This window comes from Pelodiscus sinensis, chromosome 17 (genome assembly GCF_049634645.1).
Source record: "Pelodiscus sinensis isolate JC-2024 chromosome 17, ASM4963464v1, whole genome shotgun sequence".
Classification (NCBI taxonomy): domain Eukaryota; kingdom Metazoa; phylum Chordata; order Testudines; family Trionychidae; genus Pelodiscus; species Pelodiscus sinensis.
In genome coordinates this window covers 25,390,811-25,418,489 of record NC_134727.1, presented here as the reverse complement: position 1 = coordinate 25,418,489, position 27,679 = coordinate 25,390,811, and the positions used below count along the sequence as shown (strand labels likewise).

The window sequence follows — 27,679 nt, the reverse complement described above, 5'->3', positions numbered from 1 at the left end:
GATTTTGCTGATGAAAGTAAAAGAAATTTCTTTCCAAGTTTACCAAGACTTTGCCCTCTGGATGTGTTTGGTCAGAATGACTTGTTTGTTGGTTAATGAATAATGTATTCAGTTAAGATCTTTCAGAAGATGTGTTTATAGTTAATCTACAAAAGGGCTAAGCTATAATTTCTGCAGTACATTTTTTGTGGATGATAGTAAATTGACTTTATTTTCAGTAGTTACTTAGAGATGGTGATCACAAACCTAAGTCGGCAGTGCTTAAACACATTGTCATCTTGTTTAAAAGTTGCAGGATCAGAACCACTAGATGAATAAGAGGATCTGATTTATCCATGGAAACATTGGATGATGATAGGGGGGAAAAAAGGAAAAACAATTTGCTAATTTAAAAACTTTAAAAATCAGGAGTTGGGTTTAGAAAATGTAGTAGAAATGTCATATTTTTGTTTCCTTTCCTCTTTTCCATGACTGATTATGGGATGTTGCAAGATACACCATTTGGACAAATGTTAATGTCTCAAAACTACTATGGTCACATTTTGCTAAACACATTATGTTGACAGTTAGTACAATTATTCTACTCAGTGGGGAAAAGTAGGATTAACGCTTGCTATCTTCTCTAGCTTCTAGAACATAAGTGGTCAATAGAAAAGTACTATAGACTAATATACTTGGTGCCAATAAGAGAGAAAATGTAAATCTCCATTGAATGACACAGCTAATTTCATGCATTGTGAAAAGTTAGATTTCACATGCTTAAAAGCAGAATCTTTCCACAGTTCAATTCCCTTACCATCTCTATTTAAACTGACAATGGGGTTCAGAAGTGGTGATAGCCTTTGTGTTGACGACACCTGTCCATTGGGAATTGTAGTTGGATTCAATTTACAATTAAGCAGCCAGCCAATCAGAATAAACTCTGGTTATGTCAGTGATACCAAATGTAATCTACTCATCTGAGGTGACTTGAATATGGGCTTAGCAGGGTTGCCAGGTGTCTGGTATTTGCCCGGACAGTCATTTTTTTTTCTGGCTCCTGTCCATTTAAAAAACAAAACAAAACAGAAAATACTGGACACGTTAAATGTCCAGTATTTTCTGTTTCTCTCTTGGATTGAAGGCTGGTGGGGATGGTCTTTCCCTGCCGTGTCTGGTGTAGGCGGGGGGAAGCAAGGAGCACGGGGATTCTTAAAAGGCACAGTGGCGCTCTTTTCTGGGGTGTGGACAACCATGTTCGGGATTTTGGGTGAAAGCATCTGGCAAGCCTAGGGCTTAGCCATGTGCCTTCTTTAACATTAACAGGAATAATTTGGCTAACTCCATTTATTTTGATTGACAGGTCTGTATTACAGCATAGGGATGTTAAAACAGGTAATTGGGTAAACTTGTAATTGCAGTCACACAGTTATCTGCAGCATGAGCAGCAACTGGTGTATACTGGGAGCCAGCTTTTAAGCACCCATCAGCTCCTGCCTGCTGCTCCACTCCCAGGGAACCGGCTCTCACCCCATACTATTTCCTTTGATACAGAGGCAGCAATTGCAGGGTGGTAGCCGGCTCCCCAGCAACTGTTGGATGCTGGGAGACAGCTTTTAAGTCAGCTCCCGGTGCGCACTGGTTGCTGCCCTGCTCTGTTGCCTCTGTATCAGAGATAGCAATCAGCTCCCATCTGCAACCCTGCTCCTGAGGAACTGGCTGCCATCCCTGTGTTGCTGTCTCTGATACAGAGGCAGCAGCGTCAAGTGGCAGCCGGCTTCCCAGGAACATGGTGGGAGCCTGCGTGTAATTGTGAACGGTTAACCAGGTTTATCTGTTAGCCGTTTACACTTTCACATCCCTACTACAGTGATGCACAAACTTTTGCACTTGCCCTCCTCTTATCATTCTTAGAATTTGCTGGGCCTCTTCTCCAGTCATGCCCCATTGCCACCCTTATTTCTGCACTGCTGATGGCGGCAGTGCTGCTTTCAGATCTGGGCAGCTGGAGAGTGGCAGCTGCTGGACAGGACTCGCATGTGGCGTTGTAGGACTATTTTTTTTTTTTTTTTTTTTAAATCCTGCTACTGTGCTGCTCTGCAAAACCTACTCTCATCCACTCCTGTATTATTTGTTGAATATTTATCCTGCTCCTGCTAATATGGCTGCAGGTCCTATGGAACCTGCAGAATCCTAGAGGATCCATTGCCACAATATCAGGGTAAAAATTCAAAGTGGGTACTATGGGAGGAAAAATGGAATGAGAACTGTGGGGAATTCTGCATGAAATGTTTTCTCCTCTACATGACTTGAAAATTAGACCAACAATCCACCATTGAGATTTCAATTCAGGCTATTCTGTCTAGCTATAGAATGTCTGAATAGATTTTATTTACTTTTTCAAATATTTCCTCAGCCTTGTATTTCCTGCTCTACCTGCTGCATTACTGAAGATCAAGTTCCTGTAAAAGGATGGATTTAAGCATGATTAACGTTATGTTGTACGTGATAATATTGCTTTGAAATGATGCTTAATCAGTCAGGATTTATGATGAAACGATCCAATTTGAAATTGATAATTTGTGAACTCTGGACTCACAAGCAGTTCTGGCAAACATGCCTTAAGTTTATGTGTACATGTGCAGTGACAAAAACATACTCAACTGTCGCTTGACTAGAATGAGATTCATCATGAACGTTCTAAAAAAACCTTGCTCTATCAGGTTGACAGGCTTAAACTGGAGATCAATAGGAATGTTTTTGTGGTGACTCATTTAAAAGGGCCAATCAAAACACATTCCAGTCACCAGAATAAATAGCAAACACAATGAGCTCTGGAGCTTATTAGACCAGAAAGCATTTTAAAAGTGATTAACGTGTGAAAAGAGTTGACTTTTTTTTAACCTGACAGTATTTCTTTTAGATACAGAAACACAACAAGCCTTGCGATCGAGCAATGCAGGTACAATGAAAACTTGCATGAATGTAGGATCAGGTTGCCTGCAAGTCTGCAGCCCCTTTCCTGCTTCCTCGCCCTGTTTTAAACCTCACCTCATATGTAAATGAAACTTTTCTTGTTGAGCTCTTATGATGGTTTCTCAATCAAAGAACTGGTGTATGGCCCAGAAAGCTCTCTGTTCTTGTCTCTTCTTTTAGGTGGGGAGTGGATTGTGTAGAGGGCTTCTGCCCTCTACATATTTGTGTATATTCAGAGCACCATGATAGGATAGTTTATGCACCAGCGATGCTAGCCACCATTCCTGGATGTCTGTCCATAAGAGCAAGATGTACTGACTTATTTTCCCCACAGCTTTGTGAGAAAGGAAGATATGATGCCGCTAATATCAGCTGTGCCCGCCACTCCTTCTTTGCTACACTGGAAGAACCTTCTGCAGGGTTTGACGAAGGAGATAAGGCTGTGGATCTGTTGCAGTCTCTAACCCCTTTTCCATGTCAGTTCCACCACACCCCATTCGTGGAATCAGTAGGGCCCTGTAAAATAACCTGTTATCTGAGACTCAAAATATTTACAGTTCTTGTGGCTTTCTTAGTGCCATAGCTGCAATCGCCACTTGAGCAAAACTATAACAAAGCTCCATTGCTAATGTGCTGACTAAATGCTTCCCCCCCCCCCCCCCAGTGAAAATGAAGCTGCCATAAATCCTATTAATTTATTTTAGACAAGACAGATTTTGTGACAGTTGTGAGGAGAGAGACTAGTAATAAATATTTTATATTTGGATGGTATGCTAGGGCCTCAATCAGGGTTCAGGTCCTATTGTGCCAGGTGCCATGCAGAGATAGCAGAGACAGTCCCTGCCCTGGGGTCTTAACATCTAAAACCACAGACCGATGAAGAGGTAGGGAATCCAATGGTACATGCGTACAATGGGGAGACGTTTGTGTGCTTGTCAGCCTCTCTGAATCTTTTCTGTCTTCCCCACAGCTCTCTGGCTTGCTCTGACCCTGTAAATATGTCTGTCTCTATTGGTTTTTGTGTGACCTCAATAACTAAGATTGCCAAAATGACTAGTGGTCTTAGGGTCCCCCTCGGGTTGTATTGATTTGCATTGGTGGGGGTGCAACCTTTTCTGAAAACTAGTCCCTTTTAAGGTATCTCAGGTAGTATATCCAAAAGCCCCCCACTCCCCACACACACACCTCCCAGGAGTATCCATATGAACCAGTGTACAGCATCCAGCTGTCACCAAACTCTGATTTTTTTGTCTGCTCTGTGGCATATGTCTCAGAGTGCATTATGGGTCTAAGACTGGGAGAGAGGCGGGATTTAATTAGGCCATATAGGGAGAGTGGGGGCCTGACAGAAGCCATATTGAAGGGAGAACAAAGTTCCTTATCCTGTCTTCTATGAAGCCAGTTGTAATGTTGCCCATCCCTAGAAGAGGACGTTCTGGGGAGTTTTCCCCCCTTTTTGACTGTCTATAAACTATGCTTCGGGTCGCGAGTCATTGCTGTTTAATTCGTACACTATGCCTAGTAGTGTCCAATAACCAGAACCAGGCTGAAAAACAAGTGTGGGAGAATTAGGCCAAAGTGTTGAAATCAGTGTAGTTTCAAAATGCACTTGGTTACAAAGCAGCTAATTTAGATAATCTTTAGATCTGAATGATTGTGAAATGTAAGGAGCCATTAGTGTCTAATACACTATGCCCAATAGCGCTTGATGATCAGACCCAGGTAGAAAAACAAGTGTGGGAGAATTAGGCGAAAGTATGTTGAAATCCATACATTTTCAAATGAACTTGTTACTGAGCAGCTAAATTAAATCTTTTGATGTGAACAATTGTGAAATTATACTAAGAAATAAAGCACTGTGTGACTTTCCTTTTCTTTTGCAGTGGAATCTGGTATGTGATGATGACTGGAAAACTCCACTGACTACCTCCTTGTTTTTTGTGGGGGTGCTTCTTGGATCCTTTATATCTGGACAACTCTCAGACAGGTAAAGTACATGCAGAAGGTTAGCTGTGCTGCTTCTAGAATTTTACAGCTTGACCTACCCTTTTAAAAGACAAGCATAAGTCTTCCTTTCTGAGCATGTTTCAAGGCTCAACCCAAATGAGGGTGCTAAGTCTCACACAGTAAGATTTTAAAAGGGATGTAACTGCTAAGGGTGTTAGGTTCCCATAACTCTGAAAAGGGCACGTGTATTTGCCTTGTACTCAGATGTGGTGATATTTGACCATTGGACAGTGGGTCTGTTGATGTTTCTTTATCCATGCTCTTAAAGTAGTTTTATCAAGAATAAAACCTCCTCTAACATCATGATGTAAGACTGGATCTAAGTGCAGTGAGGACTCAATCCACCATTTTTTGTCTGTGTACTGAAGAAGGTTCATGGAGACAAACTGAAGAGATCCATAATGAAGGATCAGCTGACTCTGAATTATTGTAAAGGCTAGCATGATTTGTGATGAGCAGATATTTATCATAGATCCATTCTTCAGTTAAAAGGTAGACCTCCTGTATGTCACAAGCCATTGAAAACCATCGAGTTAATCCTGTATTGAACCCAAAAGCTTGTGTTTGGTTAATGACTCTCTTCTAAAAGGCATCCAGTCTCGATTTGAAGACATCAAGCAGCTAGAACATAAGAACGTCCGTGCTGGGTCAGACCAAAGGTCCATCTATCCCAGTAGCCTGTCTGCCGACAGTGGCCAGCACCAGGTGCCCCAGAGAGGGTGAACCGAAGATCATGCTCAAGTGATTTGCCATCCTTCTGCAGCCTCTGACAAACAGAGGCCAGGGACACCATTTTTATCCCCTGGCTAATAGCCTTTTATGGACCTAACCTCCATGAAATGATCTAGCTTCTCTTTAAACTCTGTTATAGTCGTAGCTTTCACAGCCTCCTTTGGCAAGGAGTTCCACAGGTTGACTACATGCTGTGTGAAGAAGAACTTTATTTTATTAGTGTTAAACCTGCTGCCCATTAATTTCATTTGATGTCCTCTAGTTCTTCTTTTATGGGAACTAATAAATAACTTGTCTTTATCTGCCCTTTCCACACCACTCATGATTTTAAATACCTCTATCATATCCCCCCTCAGTCTCCTCTTTTCTTTACTGAAAAGTCCCAGTCACTTTAACCTCTCTTCATATGGGACCCGTTCCAAACCCCTAATCTCAATTTAGTCCTGAGTGGAGCGCAGGATCGGGTCCAGGAGAACTGTTACAGGACCGCTTGGGAATAGTGACCATAATATAATAACATTTAACATTCCTGTGGTGGGAAGAACACCTCAGCAGTCCAGTACCCTGGCATTTAATTTCAAAAAGGGGAATTACACAAAAATGAGGAGGTTAGTTAAACAGAAATTAAAAGGCACAATGACTAGAGCCAAATCCCTGCAAGCTGCATGGAAACTTTTTAAAGACGTCATAATAGAGGCACAACTTAAACGTATACCCCAAATTAAGAAACATAGCAAGAGACCTAAAACAGAGTCACTGTGACTTAACCACCATGTAGAAGAAGCAGTGAGGGACAAAAAGGTATCTTTTAAGAAGTGGAAGTCCAATCCTAGTGAGATAAATAGAAAGGAACATTAACACTGTCAAATCAAGTGTAAAAATGTAATAAGAAAAGCAAAAAAAAAAGATTTTGAGGAACAGCTAGCCAAAAACTCAAAGAAATAACAATGTTTTTAAAGTACATTAGAAGCAGGAAGCCTGCTAAAAAACCTGTGGGTCTCCTAGACGATCGAGAGATACAAGGAGCAATCAAGGACGATAAAGCCATTGCGGATAAACTAAATGATTTCTTTGCTTCAGTCTTCATGGCTGAGAATGTTAGAGAGATTCCCAAATCTGCACCGTCCTTAAGGGTGATGAATCTGAGGAACTGTCCCGGATTGAAGTGTCATACATTTAAAAGACTGGTGTGCAGTGTGGGGGACGCGGTGCAAGCCAGGACAGGGGATTCCAAGCTTGGGCCAGGTCTCCCCCTCCCTCCCCTGCGCTTTTGCTTTTTAAATGTATTAAAAGTTTGCTGGGTCTTAAGACGTTTAAAAGGCAGAGCCGCAGCGGGGTTAGGTGCCGGGAGCTAAACCTGCAGCCACTCTCCCGCTTATCAAATAATAGACACATTGATAGAAATTCCATCAACTAGTCAATTAGTTGATTAAACTTAACATCCCGAAGCACTAAGCATTTATTGTTATATGTGCTATAGGATGGTTACATGATGGGGGAGGAGTTGGACCACATGATAAGAGAAGTACCACGAAGTAAGGATGCCTGTGATAATTAGGGATGTTACCTGGGAGCAGCCTCCTGCCTGTTCCCCTCCCACTCCTACCGCCACTGCTGCTTCCACCCAGTGTGAGGCTGCCGACTCCCAGCTCGCGCGGGCTGCAGCCAGCAGCCCAGCGCAGGGTTCAAGAGCCAGCTGTGGCAGGCGTGGAGGCCTTTCCAGTCCGCCATCTGCCCCTGGTTAATCTGTTTACTTAACTGGTTAATGTTTAATCAGTTTAAGTAATTCAACAGGATTTTACTGGTTGTTGCCAGTGAGTGTCTACTCCGTAAAGTGGGCACAGCACTTAGAGACTCACAGATTCTTTGCCAACAGATTCTGGACAGATTACTTCCTGAGAAAAGGAAGAGACTAGAAAATGGTTCCAGGAGAGCAGATTGCAGAGCAACATACATTGTGCGTAATGGATGTCTGGGGGAGGCAGACTAGTGGGGAGACAGAAGATGAGTTATAGAATAAAGGATCAAGTAGTGGAAGGTTACAGATAGAGAAGTTAATCTGAGATTTAAGGATGATGTGCTACAGAGATTGGACAGCAATTAACCAACACAATGACACTGACATGGCTTGGGGAGGAAAATAGCCAAACCTATTACTGAAAGTACATGAGCTGCCTTTGGCCAAATGAAAGGATGGAAATTTTATGGCAAGGAGATGTATTGGTCCAGCAACGTGCTAGAAGTAAGTAATGAGAAAATGTTTAAGTTGCAGCAGAAAATAAGAATTGTTGAAAGTTGAGGAATAGAAGCTGGCTAAGAAAATAGTGAAAAGAATAGTGCAAGCTATGGGTCAGTCATTTAAAAACCTATACACAAGACTGCTAGTGAGGGGAAGTGATCAAGAAATACATCGTTTAGGCAAGGAAGCATAGAGGACTTGAGAACTGTGAAGGGTGTAAGAGATGGAAGTCTGTGAAATCATTAGAACAGTGGTTCTCTCACTGTGGTACCGGAACCACTAGAAGTCCATGGCCACCTTCCAAGTCTGTGGCTCAAGCTCATTCTACTCTTTTCCCCATAACAGGGAGCCTGCATTGGCACTCCAGCCTCGTGGCCCCCCCAGGATGGAGCACCAGTGCTGGCTTTGCTCTGGGGCTATATCTACACTACTAGGTTATTTTGAAGTAACTTATTTTGAAATAACAACTCCCAGAATAACTTATTCCAAAAGTCTATTCCTCTTCACAAGCAGTTGTTGTTGTTTTGAAATAACAAGCCCGTTATAACTAGCCCCTTCAAAATAACAGGCTTAGTGGTGTGGATGCTTGCCATGTTATTTCAAAATAACTTCCCAATGTAGACATGTCATGTGGAGGCAGGCAGTGAGAGCACTGAGCTTTCCTGCTGGATCTGGCTCTCAAGAAAAGAGTGGAGCTAGAAGCGGCTCCATGTGCTTCTGCTCCCATCCCGCCGGCTGTGGTAACAGCAGCGCATGGATATACTGCTTGGATGCTTTCTCTGCTGCTTCCATTTGCCTGAATCTGACCCATGGGAGCAGCAGGAGACTGTGCCTGGGACACGGTGCCTGGGAGGGACAAAGGGCATGAAAGCAAGTAAGTGTCCCCCTTCCCCATAGATCCTGATCCCGCATCCCCACCCCTTTTGCACCTTCCTTCCACCAAGATCCTGCACCCTCAGCCTACTCCTGCACCCGCCCTTGCCCCCTCTCCTTTGGGCAGACACCTTATTCCCAGCCTACTTCTGCACCCCAGTCCTTTTCTCTCTCACTGGCAGCCCTGTCCCACACATTGAGCCTCTCATTTTTGTCCTCACGCCTAGGGTGGTCCACAAAATCCACTAAGCCTGGAACTCCAGAAGAGTAAATCTGGCCTATGGGAAGCTCTGAACCTCAGTTCTCCCTCACCTCATGGGGCTAGAGCTCCAGAGCAGTGAGGTGTCTCAGTCTGAGGGCCACATCAGTAAGGATTGGGGATTTTTGGAGGTTTTTTTTGCTTCTCACTTGCATGGTCCCCAATTGACTTTTCTGTGTGTCAGTGCCCCCCTCAACCCAAAAAAGGTTCCCCACCCCTGCCATAAATAAAACATTGAAACTTTCTGTGTGGTCATACATTAATATTTTACTTCATTTAAAATGAAGTTTGGTAAACTAACATGAGAAACTTGAAATGCTTAATCTGTTTAATAATTTAATATTTCCTTTTTTCCTGATTTAAACTGTTCTCCCTAGCTGCAGCACTAGCAAATGACTCAGGTGTAATTATGTAATTAATGGCGCATTTCCCTTAGCAACTGGTGGGCCATGGAAAGGTTTGCATTGAGCCAGGTGGGCCATGGGCCAAAAAGTTTGAGAACCACGGCATTAGAAGACAGCAGCAGTTTTATGAGAGACTACGCAGTGAAGAGAATGTGGGGGAAAAAAACATGGAATGTATGCATGAGGAAGAACCCCACAAAGCAGCATTAAAGACAATGAAGTGTGGATGAGCAGTACCATTAGACAGTGTACCAACTGTCATTTGAAACATTAAGACAGGAGGGCAATGATAAATTATTTTTTAGTCCCATAGTGGAAAAACATCTGATGTGTGAGCTAAGAGCATATTGGTCTCTATCTTCAAGGAGAAGGTGATGTGCATGAATACAGCAACTAAGGACCCATCAAGTTAAGGAATTACTTGATTAAATGGCCGGAAAGAATTATTGAGAACAGTCTTCAAAAGGAGCTGAAGTATCAAGAAGGCCCCAGCCAATGCCAAGAAGGTCAACAACAGATTACATGTTTGCAGAAGAACAGGGGAAAATGGAAGGATTGCAATTCCTGTTTATGGATCTGGCTACATCCTTTCTGTAGTGGAGGCACAAAACTGGATGTAGTCTTCCAGTGCCTCAAGTGCTGAATAGAGGGGAATAATCACTTCCTTTGATCTGCTCCCACTAATGCAGCTCAGTTTGCCATTAGCTTTCTTAGCTAAAAGGGCACACTATTGACTCATATCCAGCTTCCCATCCACTGCAATCCCCAGGTCTTTTTCTGCACAACTGCTGCCTAGCTAGTTGATTCCAGCATGTAGCAATGCATGGGATTCTTCTGTCCCAAGTGCAAGACTGGTCTTGTCCTTGTTTGACCTCATCACGTCTTTTGGCCCAGTCCTCCAATATGTCTAGGTCACTCTGAATCCTATCTCTGCCCTCCAGTGTAAGTACCTCTTCCCCCCCCCCCCCAATTTAGTGTCATCTGCAAACTTGTTGAGGGTGCCATCCGTCCTATCATCCATATCGCTAATGACAATGATGAACAAAACTGGTCCAGAACCAACCCGTGGAGCACTCTGCTTGATACTGGTTGCCAAGTAGACAAGGAGCTGTTGATCAGTACTCGTTGAACCCATTGATCTAGCCAACTTTCTAGTCTTCCAATCATATGATCGTTCCTTGACTCTGCCAGTACTTCCAATTCTTCCTGTTTGTTTCCCAGGCTTTTTGCATTCATGTGCAGGCACCTAACATAACTAGCCAACTAATCTGCTTTCTCAGACTGAATCTGGAGGCCTCCCCAGTTGCAACCTTCTCCTTGTGTTTTGTCCCCATATCCCACTTCCTCATTTTCCTCAGGGCTTAGGTCATCATCCCCCAGCGAACTTCATTTAAAGCTCTCCTCACTAGGACAGCAAGGGTATGTCTACACTGCAGTGCTATTTTGGGATACCAGAGGTCTTCACCAGGCGCCCATTATTTCAAAATATTTTTTTAAATAATGGGCGCACTATTTTGGCATCCTGGTAACCTTCATTCCATGAGGGTCAAGGGATGTCTCGAAATAGCACTTTATTTTGAGTTTATTTCAAAATAAAGTACACAACTTGCATAGCACAAATTGCGTATCTTATTTCAAGTTTACAGTGCAGTGTAGACATAACCCAAGCCTGCCTGTGAAGATGCTCTTCCTTGAATTCATTAGCAATCTCCTCCTAACAATCCTTCCTGGAACAGCATCCCATGGTCGAAGAATCAAAAGTCCTCCTTGCACAACCACGCATTCGCGCCCACAATTCATGGGTCATGATTTGCAACTTAAACTCCTTTATGCTTTTTCCCAGAACCATGTGGTCTGCAGTGAGCCGTTCAAGGTAATTTTTGGCAGTGTCATTGGTGCACACAAATAGAAGTAGGAAGGGGCACCAGTCTGTTAGCTTGATCAGTCTTGGCAGATACTCTGTCATATCTTGAATTCTGGCTCCAGGCAAAGAACACGCTTCTTGAGATTTCCCAATCTGGATGGCAGATGGATGACTGTCCTTCTTGGGAGAGATTCCCTGACCACCACCACCCATCCCTTACTTCTGGGACTGAAGTTAGTCTACATCCCTGCCACCTCTGTCTCCTTCTCCCCTGTTGCTCATTTCATCTACCTGGAAGCTCTTGGTCTTGTGCTGTGTCTCTTAAACCTGGATAAACTGGCTTATGAAGCCCACTGGAGGTCAGGAATACACTTCAAAGGATCATTGTCCATTAATTATCAGCAAGGTTGGGGGCTGTCAGAAGTGTTTGTCTGCCTTCCAGTCTGTGTAGCTTCAGTCCTTCCTGACTTCAGTCTATAAGCATATAGCAAGCAACACAATAACAGCCAAACTAGAGAAATTATAAAAACATTTAACATATTAAGGGCATCTTCCACATCCCTCATAACACTATTCTACTATCAGTCTCATCAGTGTCCCACAGGGAGGTAAAATCATCTTCCTCACTAGGCTGCTTTATGTATCCAAGCCCTGGATTAGCCCCTTTTGCCACATCATTACATTGGGAGCTCATGTTGAATTACTTATCTACTATGATCCCTTTTATCCCTCAAGGATAAATTCTCAATTGTACAAAGAATCAGCTTCTGGGGTGGTAAAACTGGATGGAAGCTTTAATATTAAAAAATAAAGTATTAAATTCCATTTAATCCAAAAGTAATTCAGTGCTTCTTGTTGAGTGCAGAACTCAGTTAATATAATATTTAAAAAAGGAGACGTGATAATCACTAATTCTTTCTGGCACCATTTGTGGAGTGCAGGGGAACCGACAGTCTCTGCGAGGGCTGTAGGCAAGGGGGAGGAGGGATTGCACTCCTGAAAGGAGCAGGGCTTCTGGCAGAAGGGGTAGGCCCAGGGGCAGCTAGCCCTCCACTCCCCACAGAGCATGGAGCTCTCCTCCCTCCTCCCCCCCAGTTCTCAGAGCTGCAACGGCCTGGGGCTCTGGGTGTTGCCACTGGAACCCCAGGGCAGCTGCCCTCTTTGTCCCTTCTGTTGGCAGGCTTGATGTGGAGTGGGAAGGCTCTTTAAAAAAAATCTCTAGCATATAGATTTGCTTCCAGATAAATTTTGTTCTGGCTTGCTGCTTTCCTAAGACTTTTAAATACAATTCTTTATTGACAAACATTTTATGCATCCTGTTGCAGAAACCATTTTGAGTGAGAAAATATTGTTGCCGTTCTCCATACACACTGATCAACGTGTCCTTGTGATGAAACAGTTGTTTTGTAGAAAAATAGAATAGGATCATGTAATTAAAGACAGTATCATAGTCCATAGGCACATGGGGACCAAATTAAGGTTTCAGAAGCAACCTTAATTCTATCTTTTCCTAAATTTTGAATGCTTGGCTTTGCAACTTTAATACAGTATGTGGAGGAGATGTGAGTCCTTAAAGCCAGTGTCAAGTTTGCAAATACATTTCCGTGAGAAAAAGGAATAGAAATGAAATCTGGACGATAAGTGGAAAAGAGGGAAGATGAAAAATGCAGAGAGGATAGTGTACTTAGATCAGTGCTAGTGCTAGATTTCCACTACCTCAGTTTTATTGTTCCAGCAGAGTCGGCTGCTATGAGACTTCCTCTCCTGCATGTTTCTCTGTCTGCTCACGACACAGACAAAACTCGCATTGACTCACACACAATGCAAGATGAAGCCTCTGATTAACTGCACATTTATCACACTTATTGACACGCTGACCACCTTCGATTAGAAGCTGCAGCTGTTACATTGCAGGAACCCAAATAGTACACTCTTCTCTACTTTTGAGAGCTGAACTATTTCTGCCAATGGGTGAAAATCAGAAGTGTTCTTCAAGGACAATCATGTTAATCCTTTTTTATGTTCTTATTAAAATTGTCCAGCACATCCAATTTTAAGAATTCCTGTTTTCAGTTTATAATATTGCCAAACATTAAGGCTACGTCTACACTGGCCCCTTTTCCGAAAGGGGCATGCTAATTTCACAGGTCGTAATAGGGAAATCCGCGGGGGATTTAAATATCCCCCGTGGCATTTAAATAAAGATGTCCGCCGCTTTTTTCCGGCTTTTAGAAAAGAGCGTCTACACTGGCCCCGATCCTCCGGAAAAAAGCCCTTTTCCGGAGGATCTCTTATTCCACTTCAAAGTAGGGAATAAGAGATCCTCCAGAAAAGGGCTTTTTTCCGGAGGATCGGGGCCAGTGTAGACGCTCTTTTCCGGCTTTTCTAAAAGCTGGAAAAAAGCGGCGGACATCTTTATTTAAATGCCGCGGGGGATATTTAAATCCCCCGCGGATTTCCCTATTACGACCTGTGAAATTAGCATGCCCCTTTCGGAAAAGGGGCCAGTGTAGATGAGCCCTAAGGGTTTGGGCAGGGCCAAGCAGGGAAACCTGAGGAGTGGAGAATGAGACTGCATGGACAAAGGAGGATGGAATTAGGGCAAGGAGTGGGGTGAGGTGGACACAGACTGGGACAGGAATAGATTGGAAACGCTGATGTAAGGTTTGAGAAGCACTCAGCTAATATAGCAACTTTTGAACAAGGCCTGGAGTTTCATAGTGAAGAATGTGGAGAAAATATATTATTGAATAAGCTGCTCATGAAGGGTACGTCTATACAATAACATTATTTTGAAATAATTTAGTCTGCGTCTACACAGCAGGCAGTTATTTCAAAATAATGTCAAAATACTGTCAAGCTGGAGGACGTCTTACTCTGACTCCTGTAACCCTCAGTGTATGAGGAATAAGGGAAGTTGGAGGAAGAGTGCTCTATTTCAAAATAAGTGCTGTGTAGATGCTTGAGTTGTATCACAATGTATATGCACAAGGGGGCGGTATAAAAGTTGCACAAGCAGCCTTAATTTTGTCATTTCCTGATGTTTGAGTTTTTGATTTTGCAGCTTGAATGTTCTTTTAGCATAAATTTGTATTTGTACGTGTAAGTATGTATAATTGTATCTGTCACAGCAATACTAAACTCCATTGGACATCTGCTTTTCTGACTTGTTTTTTTGTTAGTCATGAGTTCCAAAGAGCCTTCATTTTTAATTCTCATAAAAACAATGGGTTAACTGCGAGCATTGCTAAGATGTGTGGTTTTGAGTGGGGTGCATGTGCTAAGTCTGTATTGCTTAGTCATATACCTAGAAATTATTTTTATTCTGGATATTTTAAAATATTACTTTAATCTACTTGTTTTTGCAAAAGGTTTGGCAGGAAGTCCATCCTCTTTGCAACCATGGCAGTGCAGACTGGCTTCAGTTTCGTGCAGATCTTCTCTACCAGCTGGGAGATGTTCACCGTGCTGTTTCTTATAGTTGGCATGGGACAGATCTCGAACTACGTGGTGGCCTTCATACTGGGTATGAACACATTTGTTGTGTTAAATGCTTGCTCAGCGTGCTGGTGAATGATTTAGCTTTTTGCTTCCAGGCAGACAGTCTATTAAGAGACTGTCACGTTCTCCTGGATAATCCCTAATCTTCTCAACTAGGAGGTTTTCTTAAAAAATGAGGGAATATACAAAAATATTTTTAAAAGGATGAATTACGTGATGAATGTACATTCCTGGCTTAGACCAAGAGAGTATTTTAGACTTTTAAATAATAATGAAAAAAGTTGTGTAAACCCCAGTATTGCTCAAAATGTTTAAAACTGAGGTGCAAAAGGACTCTGCCTCTGTTTTTTTTCTTTTTTTTTTTTTAAAGTACCTGCATTAGGATCCAGTTCAGCAAGTCACTTAGATATGTGCCCTGACCCAACGATGGAGGGAGATGGTTAGAGACAGCAGTTACCCAGGAACCGGTGTTTCAAAGGGTATGTCTACACTACAATGTTAGTTCGAACTAACGTCCGTTAGTTCGAACTAAACATTCATAGCCGCTACACTAGCGCTCCGCTAGTTCGAATTTGAATCGAACTAGCGGAGCGCTTAGTTCGAACTAGGAAAACCTCATTTTACGAGGATTAAGCCTAGTTCGAACTTACAAGTTCGAATTAAGGGGTGTGTAGCCCCTTAATTCAAACTAGTGGGAGGCTAGCCCTCCCCAGGTTTCCCTGGTGGCCACTCTGGCCAACACCAGTGAAACTCTATGCCCCCCTCCCGGCCCCGGATCCCTTAAAGGGGCACGGGCTGGCTACGGTGCCCGTGCCAGGTGCAAGCCTGCCAGCACCCAGCCAGCAGACCCTGCACCTGGCATGGCACAGAGCCACCCACCCAATGTCCCCCAGCCCACCCCCTCTTCCCGGGACCAGGCTGGCGGCTCCCGGGAGCTTGCCTGGGACCACAAGAGGCGGGCACCTTCCTGGGCTAGTGCGGACATCGTGGACCTCGTCCACGATCTCCGCACTAGGCACAGGAAAGTGGCCGTCTAGGGCAGGAGAGCTGCCAGCCTGGCCACCCAGGAGCAGGTGTGCATGAAAATCAAGGGGGTCCACTGAGACCCCTGACCCTGAGCCCTGAGCTTCCAATGGCCGTCCTGGGTCAGACCAAAGGTCCATCTAGCCCAGTAGCCTGTCTGCCGACAGCAGCCAACCCTAGGGACCCTGGAGGGGATGGACCGAAGACAGTGACCAAGCCATTTGTCTCGTGCCATCCCTCTCCAGCTTTCCACAAACTTTGGGCAGGGACACCACTCCTACCCTCTGGCTAAGACTACTCCATGGACCCAACCTCCATGACTTGATCTCACTTCCCTTTAAACTCTGTTCTAGTTGTAACCTTCACAGCCTCCTGCAGCAAGGAGTTCCACAGGTTAACTCTTTGCTTTCTGAAGAACAACTTTCTCTTACTAGTTTGAAGCCTGCTACCCATTCCTTTCCTTTGGTGTTCTCTAGTCCTTCTTTATGGGAACTCATGAAGAACTTTTCTGTGATCACCCTCTCCACCCAATCCCTGCTTTTAGAGACCTCTATCCTGTCCCTGCTCCATCTCCTCTTTTCTAAGCTGAACAGTCCCAGTCTCTGTAGCCTCTCTTCATCTGGGACCTGTTCCCAACCCCTGATCATGTTAGTTGCCCTACCCCTCCCAGCCTTTCTCTTCCCCTCTCTCACCTCCTTTTCCCAGTCTCCCCCAGTTTTGTTCAATAAAGACAGAGTCAATGTTGGAAGAAACGTTATCTTTATTTTGTACATCAATAAGAAGGGGGGCTAGGGAAGGGTAAGTGGAAGGAGGTGAGGGAGGAATGGGGCACGAGCCCCTGATGGGGAGGACTGGGCTGGCTCTGTAGGTTTCTGGGGGTGGAAGCTCTCCTGCAGCCCCCCAATTGCCCCCTCTTCCCAGATGGCAGCCTGCGGCAAGTGCAGCCGGGCTGATGGCCGAGTGGTGTGATGTGCCCAGTGTGGGTACTCCGGGCAATCCAAGCCAGGACTGCTTTGCAAGCGGGGCACCCCTTAGAACTGTCTGTCGGGGTGGGGGTCGGGTCCCTTTAAGCGCAGCCCTCGGCTAGCCTGAGACAGCATTTCCACGCTCTAAGTCCTCCTCTGATGCCCTGCCAGCACTGCTTCCGGCCATCCTTAAGCCCTGTTCAGGGTCCACTCAATGTGGACTTGCTAGTTCGAATTAGCAAAACACTAATTCGAACTAGTTTTTAGTTCTAGACGCGTTAATTCGAACTAACTAGTTCGAACTAAGTTAGTTCGAATTAGCGCTGTAGTGTAGACGTACCCAAAGAGACCAGGAGCTCCTGGCTCCAGGCAGCTCTTAGGACTTCCCCTGGCCCCACCCTTTCTGGGAACGCGGAGCCTCATCACACATATACTTTGCCCAGTGGCCCACGGAGGCTGTCAGCTCCCCTGTATGTGCTTCTGTCCTGTTGATTTCAAAGAGAAATAAATGATTAAGTGCTTAGCTCAGTCAGTTTTAACAAACTTCCATATTTGGAGAGCTACTCAATAGAGAATTTGACAGTAACTCAGGTACTATAATGTTCTGTAGATAAAGGAATGTGAAACAAGTTTATTATACTTAAGTACCAGCTAGCTTGTGTGGAATGCCATGAACACAGTGGCTCATGCTTTGCTCACAGAAGAACTTATCTCTGTGGCAGTCAGTCAAGTCTGAAACTCTTGCCCTTCATTTTCCTATCTGTCTAGTGAAAGAAAGAAACAGAGCTGTGGAAATAGTTCAAGGCCTGTTATCCAAATGAACATCTTTGTTAGAAAATGTGTCTTGGCTCGCTCTCCACCGCACCCACTCTTGCAGCGGTCTTCTTTGCTGCCTGTACTTCATTCCCTTGCCAAAGTTGTACCTCATGTAAATCCATTGGCTTTGGTGAAATTGCACCTTCTTATGCCAGTGTGGGTTTACATTGATCATGTTGCTTTAATAACTATATTGTTGAGAATTGTCCCTTCCATATGGCAAAATAAAGTCTGATTAAATGACTTTGAAGGTTGTTACTGAAAGGACTGTAGGATCGCATGTATTCTTGACAGTTAAGTTAATGCTGAATTATCCTAAATTACATTTATCCTAATTGCAGTTCATGCTAAAAGTCATGTGTTGGAGGGAAAAAAATGGCTCCTAGCAGCTGCTTTATGTCCAGAGAGCCAAATTAATCCTTGGTGTAAACTTCACTCGGATCAAGCAGTGTGGGTTACTCCCAAGATCAGTTTGGTCCAAAGTCTCAGCAAGTGAGTTTTTTTGTGTACTGTAAGGTTTTTGAGGGCTTTTTAAAGCCTAAATTTTAAAACTATGTGGGTGCCTAGAAGGTATAGAGAGAAGGGTCAGGATTTTTCAGGTATCTGTAACTTAAACAATTTCTTTGCAATTTTTTTAAGGTACATTCAGTGTATCATTTAAATATTTAAAATTTGGATTTTTTTTTTCCATTTGTGTCCTATATTCTTCATTGAGCTCATGTTAAATGTATACAGTTCAGTCACTGTCACACTGGTTTTGATTTTAAGCAGATATTGATCAGACAATTAAAACATTTAATTTTTTTCTTTTTTAAACTCATTTGGTTTACAAACTTAATTTTCTTAAGACCAGAAGCATTGTAACCATATTAGAGGCATGTTACATGACAGATTTCTGTCATTTTAATTGGGGGGGGGGAAAAGTTTACACCCAGGTTGTAATCCCCTGCAAACTGGGTGGGAGCTGGAATGGAAAATGCTGGTGCAGCATGACCATGAATATTTCAAAAATTCCACATGAGATGATTTTTATAAGATTCCTTCCAATTATAACCAATTAAATTGATGATAAAATGAACTGCCATTGCGTTTAGTGTTATGGTCATATGCTATTTCAAATATAATCAATGCATGCTAAATAGATGTAAGTAATTACAGAAGTATGTGATTCTAAAAAGGCTGCACTATAAGCTCCCAAGGAAGCATGCATTTTTCTTTCCACATATGGCTAATATAGCTTTGATAACAGGGTTACAAAATCTGAATAATTACTTTAGTTATACCATAGCTTTAAATATACACCACATTGTAGGAAAATAGCATCTCTTATAGACAATTACTCAATATGATACTATGGTTTATCGGCATTTTACAAAATACTTCCAAATAAGAAAAACATGCCCATTTCTGTTCACTTGACTGTGTGCTACTAACCTGTCGTCTCTCAGATCTTAGTGGAGAGGTTAAGAGTGGGTTTATTTTGTAGAACTATTTCTAGATATGAACACTTACAATCAGGTTCAAGGCACTAGAGGCCAATAGATGCTTTAGACTTGCATGATAGCCTCTCTTAAGGGCTTGTTCCGTACTCTACTGCAGTCAGTGGACTCTAATTTAACTGTCTGGAAAATTATCTCCAAGACACATACTTGAACATTCAATAGTGTCCTAGAATATTCTCAGGTAAGCTCACTTGACTTAACCAAAAGCTTAGCTGTTAAGGGACATGTGGAAATAAAATATCTTGCTGTTCTATCAACAATTTTATAATCAAGAGGGAAGGAAACAAGTGAACTATGTCCCATATCAAAGCCTTCCCCTCACCATGTTCCAGAGTCCACTTACTTTTTTCCAAATCTCAGAGGGGTAACTGTTAGTCTGTATGTACAAAAACAATGAGGAGTCCTGTGTCACCTTAAAGACTAACAGATTATTTGGATATAAGATTTCATGGCAAAAATCCACTTTGTAATTTACACTCCATGCATCTGACGGAGGCAGGCATAAATATACTAGCACATGATGAGAAGTTATCTTATCAAATGGAGGACCAGTACTAACAAGGCCAGTTCAGTCAGGGAGGTGTGATTACCCAGAGAGGGAAAGTTGCTTTTGTAGTGAGCCAGCCATTTCCAGTCCCTGTCCAAACCCACATTAAGAGTGTCACATTTGAAAATGAGTTGCAGCTCTGCAGGTTTTGGTTTTTTTAAGTCTGTCTTTGAAGGGGTTTTTTGTTGGATTTTTGTTAAGTTTTTTGAAGGCAGTTTGAAGTGTTCTCCTTCTCTACTGATTTTTGTATATTACCTTTCTTGATTTCTGATTGTGTCCTTTTGCATAGAGACTGTCTGGTTTGGCCAACATACATGGCAGAGAGGCATTGCTGGCACATGATGGCATATATCACATTAGTAGATATACAAGTGAATGAGGACCTGATGGTGTGGCTGGTGTGGTTAGATCTTATGATAGTGTCTCTTGAGTAGATGTGCAGGCAGAGTTGGCAACGGGGTTTGTTGCATGGATAGGTTTGCGCTGGGAGGTTTTAGCTGAGGAATGTAAGTGATGGTCAGTGATGTTTTGTTGTTTTCCTTGGTTGGCCTGATCTGTGGTACGTGACGTCTGGCTCTGTCACTCTGACTCCATCCATCTGTGTTTACTTTTTTACAAAATCTCATTCATCTCTGTTGGGCACTTTTCAACAGCACAACATGGCCTTAGAAGGAACCTATTTTGGGTCTCCAGAATCCATTTCTAAGGCATCTACATAGCACTGCTAGTGCAGGACGCCCTTAAGTTGTGAGAGACCCTCTAGGGTTGCCAGGTTTCTGGTATTTACCCGGACAGTCTGGTATTTTCAGCTCGTGTCTGGTTTAAAAAAAAAATTCAGAAAATACTGGACACTTAATGTCTGTTTTCTGATTATTATTTTTTTTTTCTGGCCGGGGGGGAAAATACCAGACACCTGACAATCCTACAACACAGTCAGCAATCGGGCCCAGCCCCCCCCTCCCCACTTACCTGGTTCTTCAGGGGAGCTGTCTGGCCCGGAGCAGGGAGGGAGGCAAGATGGCCCCTCCTGTTCTTAAAGTGGCCATGCTGGGTTTTTTTATTTTATTTTATTTTGCTTAACTCTCTGGGTCCTTTTTCCCCCCCCCCCCCTTTCCTTTTTCCTTCTCAACTTTGGTCCCCCCCCCCCTTTTTTTTTTTTTCAACAATTTTTTCCCTGTTTTTTTTTGGGGGCGGGAGGGCAGTGCTCGGTATTTTTGGTCAAACCATCTGGCAACCCTAATGGCCTCCTACTAGAGTTATGGGGTGTGATGCTTCCCTAAGATACCTAGGGTTGTGAGGCACCTGGCTGCCATGTGTCCTTAGCATGGGAAGCCCAGTCGCCATGGGTCAGGTCTCTGATTCCAGCATCCATGGGCAGTACAAGCACTCTCTCTTGGCCTTGCAGACCCCATGTTACTCTGTAGATTAGCAATAGGCCATCAAGCCCTCCAAGAATCTCCTTGGCATGTCCAGCCCCCGTCCGCTCGGTATTGAGAGATTTGCTGCATCCAAAGGAACAGTGTAACCCAGCTTAGCAGTTCCCTTCAGGCCAGTCCTCCACTTTACATACTGCACTTAGGTCTATTTATAATGAAATCAAGTACAAGGTTGTTTAACGAAGTTTAGAGCTTCATGAAGTAGCAAGTAGAAGTCTTATATGTAACCATTTGTTTCCAGAAGGAAATAATCTCTCACATCCTGGAGCCTAGACTCAATTAACAAAGTGCTCTCATGTCTCCTAGAATATTACTCCCTCCAAATCCTTTCAATGCTTTACAGCCAGGCTTGGCTGTGACCCTCCTTTGAGACAAGTAGGCTGCCAGCTTGCCTCTCAGGTGAAGGATTATGTATATTTCTTTGCCCCATGATATCCGTCCCATCTCTTGCCTTTATTTATAAACAGGACACCCGCTGCTGTCTGTTCCCCACGCACTGGTACAGATTTCCTTTCTTGTAGGCTTTACAGTCTTTCATCTTGCAGTGAGCGAGGTATGCTTCATGCCATGTGCCTGTTTGCATACAAGACACCGTACCCATATGGCTAAAGAGGGAGGGAGGTGTCTGTTACCTTCTGCCTGAAAGGAACACTTCCAAGGTCTGTCACCTTTTGGCGATCTGTCTTAAATCCAAGACCTGAAGAACATAATTTTCAGTATAGATGCATATCTCCTTAAATACTATCTGTACATACATTTTACAATGATTATGTCAACTAGTGGGCATCTGGCTCTTGGCAGAGGCCTTACATGCCACCTTGCCGTTAACTGTTAAGTATGTATCTGACCCAAGGGGTCCGTGTAAAATCTATACCCACCCCTTCTGCCCTCTGCTGAGTGCACCAAAAGGTCCCTGGACTACACAAGGAGAAACAAGTTGAGGAGAAGATCTACTTTTCTCTGCCTCATCTCCTTTCTTGGCTCTACCTTCAATTTCTCAGAAGCAGCAGAATTTTTCAGTACCTGCTAATAAGTATAAATGGACTAACCAGCTTTTCTTGCATGCAATTAGGAAATAATTCAACCCAAAAAAAATAATGGACAGCAGTGGTTCCCAACCTTTTTATACCACATTCACAAACTCTTGATGGACTGGTAACATTTTATTTGCAGGCTTCCATATTCATTATGCAAATTATGACCATGCAAATGTAGAAATAAAATACTACCAGTTTGCCAAAAGCCCCGGCCCCCAGAGCTGCCGCGAACAGACGGCTTCAGCTTCATGGTGGCTGCTACAGAGCTGGCAGTGTACACTGTGGCCCCGAGCCCTCCATTGCCAGCCCTAACCCCTAGAGCTCCCCACTGACCCCAGAGTCTCCTCTCCCAACCCCCCTCAGTGCCAGCCATCCGCCCCTTACAGCCCACGACCATCAGAGCCCCTCGTGCCAGCCTCCTGTTTCCAGATCCCCACAGTGCCAACCCTGCCCCATAACCGTCCAGTGCCAGCTCCCCACACGGGATGCCCCAGTGTCAGGCCCCCACCCCTGGGGCCTCTAGTTCCTGACCCACCCCACCCCACCTCCCCTGCCTAACCCTGCACTTCTTCCCAGCTGTGAGCTGAGTGCTGCTGCCCAGGTCATGGCTGCTCTAAGGTTGCTGTGCCGGGCTTGGCATTGCCCTCCCACTACATAGCAAACTGCTCTTCTGTGTCCGGGAGGAGACTCCTGCCCCTGACCGGTGCTGGTTGGCTGAGAGGCAGGGCGGGATATGCCTCATCCAACGACCACGGTGGGAGGGAAAGTGCTAGGTGGTGTACCATAGCTCCTGCCTCAGCCACCGTGGCCCAGCAGTTCGCGGACTGGTGCCTGGGAACCGCTGATGTACAGGATCTCTCTCTTAGCAGTTTGACTGTACCAGTATGTTGTGGGGAGGAATGCCATTGAGGGGGTGGTTCCTACCACTCAAGGAAAGTTTGCCTGATTGGAAGCTTGAAAGAGTTGCCCATCCTTTGGAAAAGGAGAGCATACAGTATCTAAGAAATGCAAACTTATGTCCAAAGTTTGGTCCAATTGCTGCTGTTAGCAGACTTTTCATTCTTAAATGAGACCAGGATTTGGTTCTATACACTTAGGTTTAATCTATTTTATCACACTTTGAACTAATGATTTGGCTAATGCGTAACTGAGCTTTTATTCTCATGCATAAACAAAGCAAATGCTCCATCCACTGAGTTATTCTACTTCAAGGAGAGTATCAGAATATCCTGAGCATTTAGGATGAACAGGTAATTAAATCAGTGGTGTGCAACCTGTTTTGATCTGCAACCCCCGCGCCGTGGGGGCTGCCAACTGCCAGGCCCAGCCACTGGCCGGCTGGATCTAAGTGCCGCGACCTCCCAGAAAGACATCCGCGACCCCCTTGGGGGTTGCAACCCATAGGTTGCGCACCACTGAACTAGATCATGGATTTTTGCAAGCACTGGGTAGTAGTTTTTTGCCAAACTGTTTTAGGCTACTTAGTTATTAGGGATGCCATCATGTCGATGACTACTTGATTGAGCCTAAGCTTATCGGTTAATTTTGTTGACTACATGCATTTACCCCACCTTGCTGCCTCGGGGGGAGTGGGAGTGGTGCCCATGAGGAGTTGGCTTTAAGCAGGCTCCCGACGAGCACTGAATCCACCTCCTCATGCTGCTACCTCCAATAGAGAGGCAGCTGCACAGATGGTGAGGGGGCAGGCTGCAGCTGATACGTGTGGGGAGCCTGCTTTCAAATAGGCTCCCCTCACGTATCCGCTCTGTGGACCCACCTATCCTCCACTTCCTGCCTCCTACAGAGACAGCGGGAGGGGTGAGGAGCAGGCAGGATCGGAGGCAGCAGCTTGCAGGGCAGCGGGGTGCTGCCACAAAGCAACCCTGGTCCGCAGGCGGTCCAAGCTCCCCACAGACAGAAGCTGCCCTGCATCCCAGGGAGCAGCCTCTGTCTGCGACAGCAGCCCCTGTCCATGTGGAGCTCAGACCCCCCGCCCCCCCTGGATGGGGGCTGCTGTGCCACCCTGCGCTACTGCCTCTGTATCAGAGGCAGCAGCGCGGGGCTGCAGGCAGTCAGTCGGCGAGGGGAGCTGGTTTTCAAACTGACTCCCCTTGCAGACTGGCTCCACCTGCCACCCCTTGCTGCTGCCCATGCTAGTGCTGCAAGCCATCTAGCTTGAAAATATGGTTGCAAAAAATCTTCTAAAAAGGCTAATCCAGCTGTTGAAAGTTCTAGTCCTGGCCAGCCCATTGTAAGTGGTGTGCTTTTAGGAACCAGTATTTTGAGAAAATAGATCTGTTTGAAAAACAAACCAGGTCGTCTTGGTCTAAGCCTGGTGTTTGAAATAATGAGGCCATTTAAAAATGTTTCTGTGTTAAACCAAGATGCTGTTTTGACACTAGCATCCGGATAATTTCAGATTAGCAGCTACTCCTGTTCTTTTCCCATGCCTGTGGAACACGCATGGGGAATCATTAATTTTAAATGTTCCAAAACACATAGTGTCTCAGCCTGGCTAATGGGTGTCACAACCATCAGCAGAGATCCAATTTGTGCCCATTGAAGTGCTGGTGGTTGTCAGTCTTTTTCATATAAGATTGTTTGACGTTGGAAGGGCTGTGCCAGGCCTTTGATCTAAGTGCGAGGCATTACTGAGCTATACAACACTGAGCAAGAAAAGTTGCTATTAACAAGATTAACTTTTGCTCAGTGGGCTCTAAATCAATGGCACTGAAAATCCTTTTGAAAAATATTTTGGGTCTCTTTTCAGCCTACACTGTTGTGGATTAATGTGGCGACATGAAGATTAATGGGAGCTGGACTTGTTCTCTAGAGAACTCTTCCTCCATAAATCCCATCTACAGTAAACTTTTGATAATCCTGGCACCCCGTGGGTCCTAAAGGTGCCGATTATCAGATATGCTGGACTATCAGAACGGGGGGGCTATGAGGGGTTTGGGGTGGGGTGGGGAATGCCACCCCAGACCCTTCATAGCCCCCCCTTCCGATAGTCTGGCTCTGTCCCAGGCATCCCTGATTCAGCCACTGCTGGTCAGTTTCAGCAGCGGCTGAATCGGGGACACCTGCCGCAGAGCAGCTGGAGTGCTGCCAGGTTGGTCCGGTAGCGCTGACCCTTGATGTGGCGAGACCAACCCGGCAGCATCCCAGCTGCTCTGTCCCAGGTGTACCCAAGTCAGCTACTGCTGAAAATGATCAGGGGCTGATTCCAGGAAGCCAGGGCAGAGCAGCTCTGCCTTGGGCTTCCTGGAGTCAGCCGCTGGTCAGTTTCAGCAGCAGCTGACTCGGGGGACAGCTGGGGTGCTGCTGGGTTGGTCCCGCATCCCCGAGGGGCAGCACTAGGGGACCTACCCAGCAGCACTCCAGCTGCTTTGCCCCCGGCTTCTCCAATTCAGCTGCTGGTCAGTTTTAGCAGCGGCTGAATCGGGGAAGCTGGGGGCAGAGCAGCTCCAATGGTCCGGTTGCCCAGAGCACTTCCGGGTTCCTGATGGTGCCAGACCATCAGATGCCAGACCATCGGAGTTTTACTGTACTATGGTTTGTGAGTTTAGGTCAGGGATGGGCAATAATTTTTGCAGGGGGGGACACCTAAAGAATTTTGGTATGTTGTCATGGGCTGGCTCCACACCTAGAATGCAGGGGGTGGGGCTAGGGACTAGTCTCACCTAAGAGTGGTCTGGGGCCAGAGAGTTTGAATTAAAAACATAGCAAAAGGCTCGCAGCTCCTGACTCTGCTGCTACTGTGTTGCTTGGCAGCCACCCAGGGTTGTTACAGCTATTTAAAGGACTTTGAGTTTTGGCCTCTGCTGGGGTAGCACCATAACTGGGAGCCATGAGCCGTTTAAATAGGCTCCAGCTGCCTGAATACCACCTGGAAACTTGGTGGCATGGGGGGCAGGATATAAATAGAAAGCGACCAGATGCAGTCAGCGGGCTGGATCAAAGTGTTAGGCAGGCCGGATCTGGCCCCCGGGCCGCATCTTGCCCAACCCTGGTTTGCGTGTTGATTAGGTGACCTTAAATGGTTTAACTGTATCTTGGAATGTGAACTGGGTAATTGACTTCTAGACTCACAGCTACTTGTTTATGGTTTCCTCAGTTAACCAATACAAGAGAGTACCCTCGTTTGGGGAAGATAATTAGAATGTTATGGCTTGTCTTACTGTTTACACCTGTCTCTAAACTCTCTTTGTGCATGTGAATTTCTGTGTGAAGTTAGTTCTCCTAAAATAGGGTTACGTCTCCTAAAACAGGTTTAGATCAATGTTCTTTTGGCTGCACATAGTTTTTTGCCACTTACTAATTATCCATTTTACTATCTCTGCTGACTCCTGGCGGGATCCACTTCCATGATGATTGGTGGGTGAGAAATGATTAAGTGACTAGGGTGATGGAAGTATATTAGGTGCCCATGTGAGCCACGGGAATGTTGCACAGTTCCTTATAGCACGTGGAAACTTTATTTTAATACTTTAAAGGTGACCTGCCTCTGTTGCAAGGCAGATTCAGTAGCTTTGAGAAGCAACTACATTAAATGACTGATGTTGAGTTCAAGTTTGGAATGCATTTTTAGCTCCTTAAGAAATTACTAGTTTCTCAAGAAAATCTAATTATGAAAATTAATGTGGACTTCTGCTGTTAGGATTTATTTATAGGCTTGTTGCCTCTGATGCTTTCATCCTATAATGACTGTGGGGGAGGCCTGTGTCTGACAGGAATATAGAGCAAAGGGTTTTGTCTTGTTTTGTGTTCATTATAGGCATTGCTGTAAGTTTATCTTCTAGATAGGAACGTGCCAGGCATGTGCAAGGCAGCTATTTGACGTTCAGTACCCTCCAACTTAGCCACGAGGAGTAAATAGACATATTGTTTTATAAACAGTGCACATTTCCAAGAATCTCTCCTTTCATTTGTTATCTAAAGTCAAATTGTCTCAAGGGGGTATCTGCGTTAGTCTGTAACTTTAAAAACGAGTGGTCCTATGGCACCTTAGAGACTAACAAAAATACAGAGAAAATACAGTAAAACCCACTTCATCACGTGAGTGCAATGGTTCTGTATATTTTTGACCAGGGAGAGACAATTAAGGTGGAATAAAATAATTTTTTTCTCGTTTTGCATCCTACGCCAAATGTAGCTCTGCCAATCTTGAGAGCTAGGATCTCTATGGGTGTTACAACTGCTTAGAGGCACCGGATAGGGAGGTAACTAAATTTACTAGCATAATGTTTTAGGCAAGTCAAAATCAGTAGAGATAATAAGCAGTCCAGGAGTATCCAACAATATGTAGTAACTGGGCAACACCATTGAAGACCAACTGCAGTGCAAATGGTGCCAAGTGTTCTGCCCAGAATGTCGTCAGCGAATCCCTATGTACCTGGGCTCAGATTCCAAATTAGGTATAGCTTCTGTAGGGAAAACTAAGACACCCTCAAACTGAACAGGTTAAAGGTTTTTCCATCATGATGTCAACAAGGCAAATCTAACATTGTGGTGTTTTA

General features: G+C 44.6%; 1 protein-coding gene across 1 annotated transcript in view; it reads left to right on the top strand.

Annotated features, from left to right (window-relative positions):
- The window catches only part of SLC22A4 (solute carrier family 22 member 4), an 84,774-nt gene that overhangs the window by 18,438 nt on the left and 38,657 nt on the right, over positions 1-27,679 (top strand). Inside the window, exons 2-3 of the mRNA XM_075900352.1 lie at positions 4,839-4,942; positions 14,705-14,859. Coding sequence (XP_075756467.1) covers positions 4,839-4,942; positions 14,705-14,859 — 259 coding nt within the window. The remainder of the gene's footprint in view (positions 1-4,838; positions 4,943-14,704; positions 14,860-27,679) is intronic.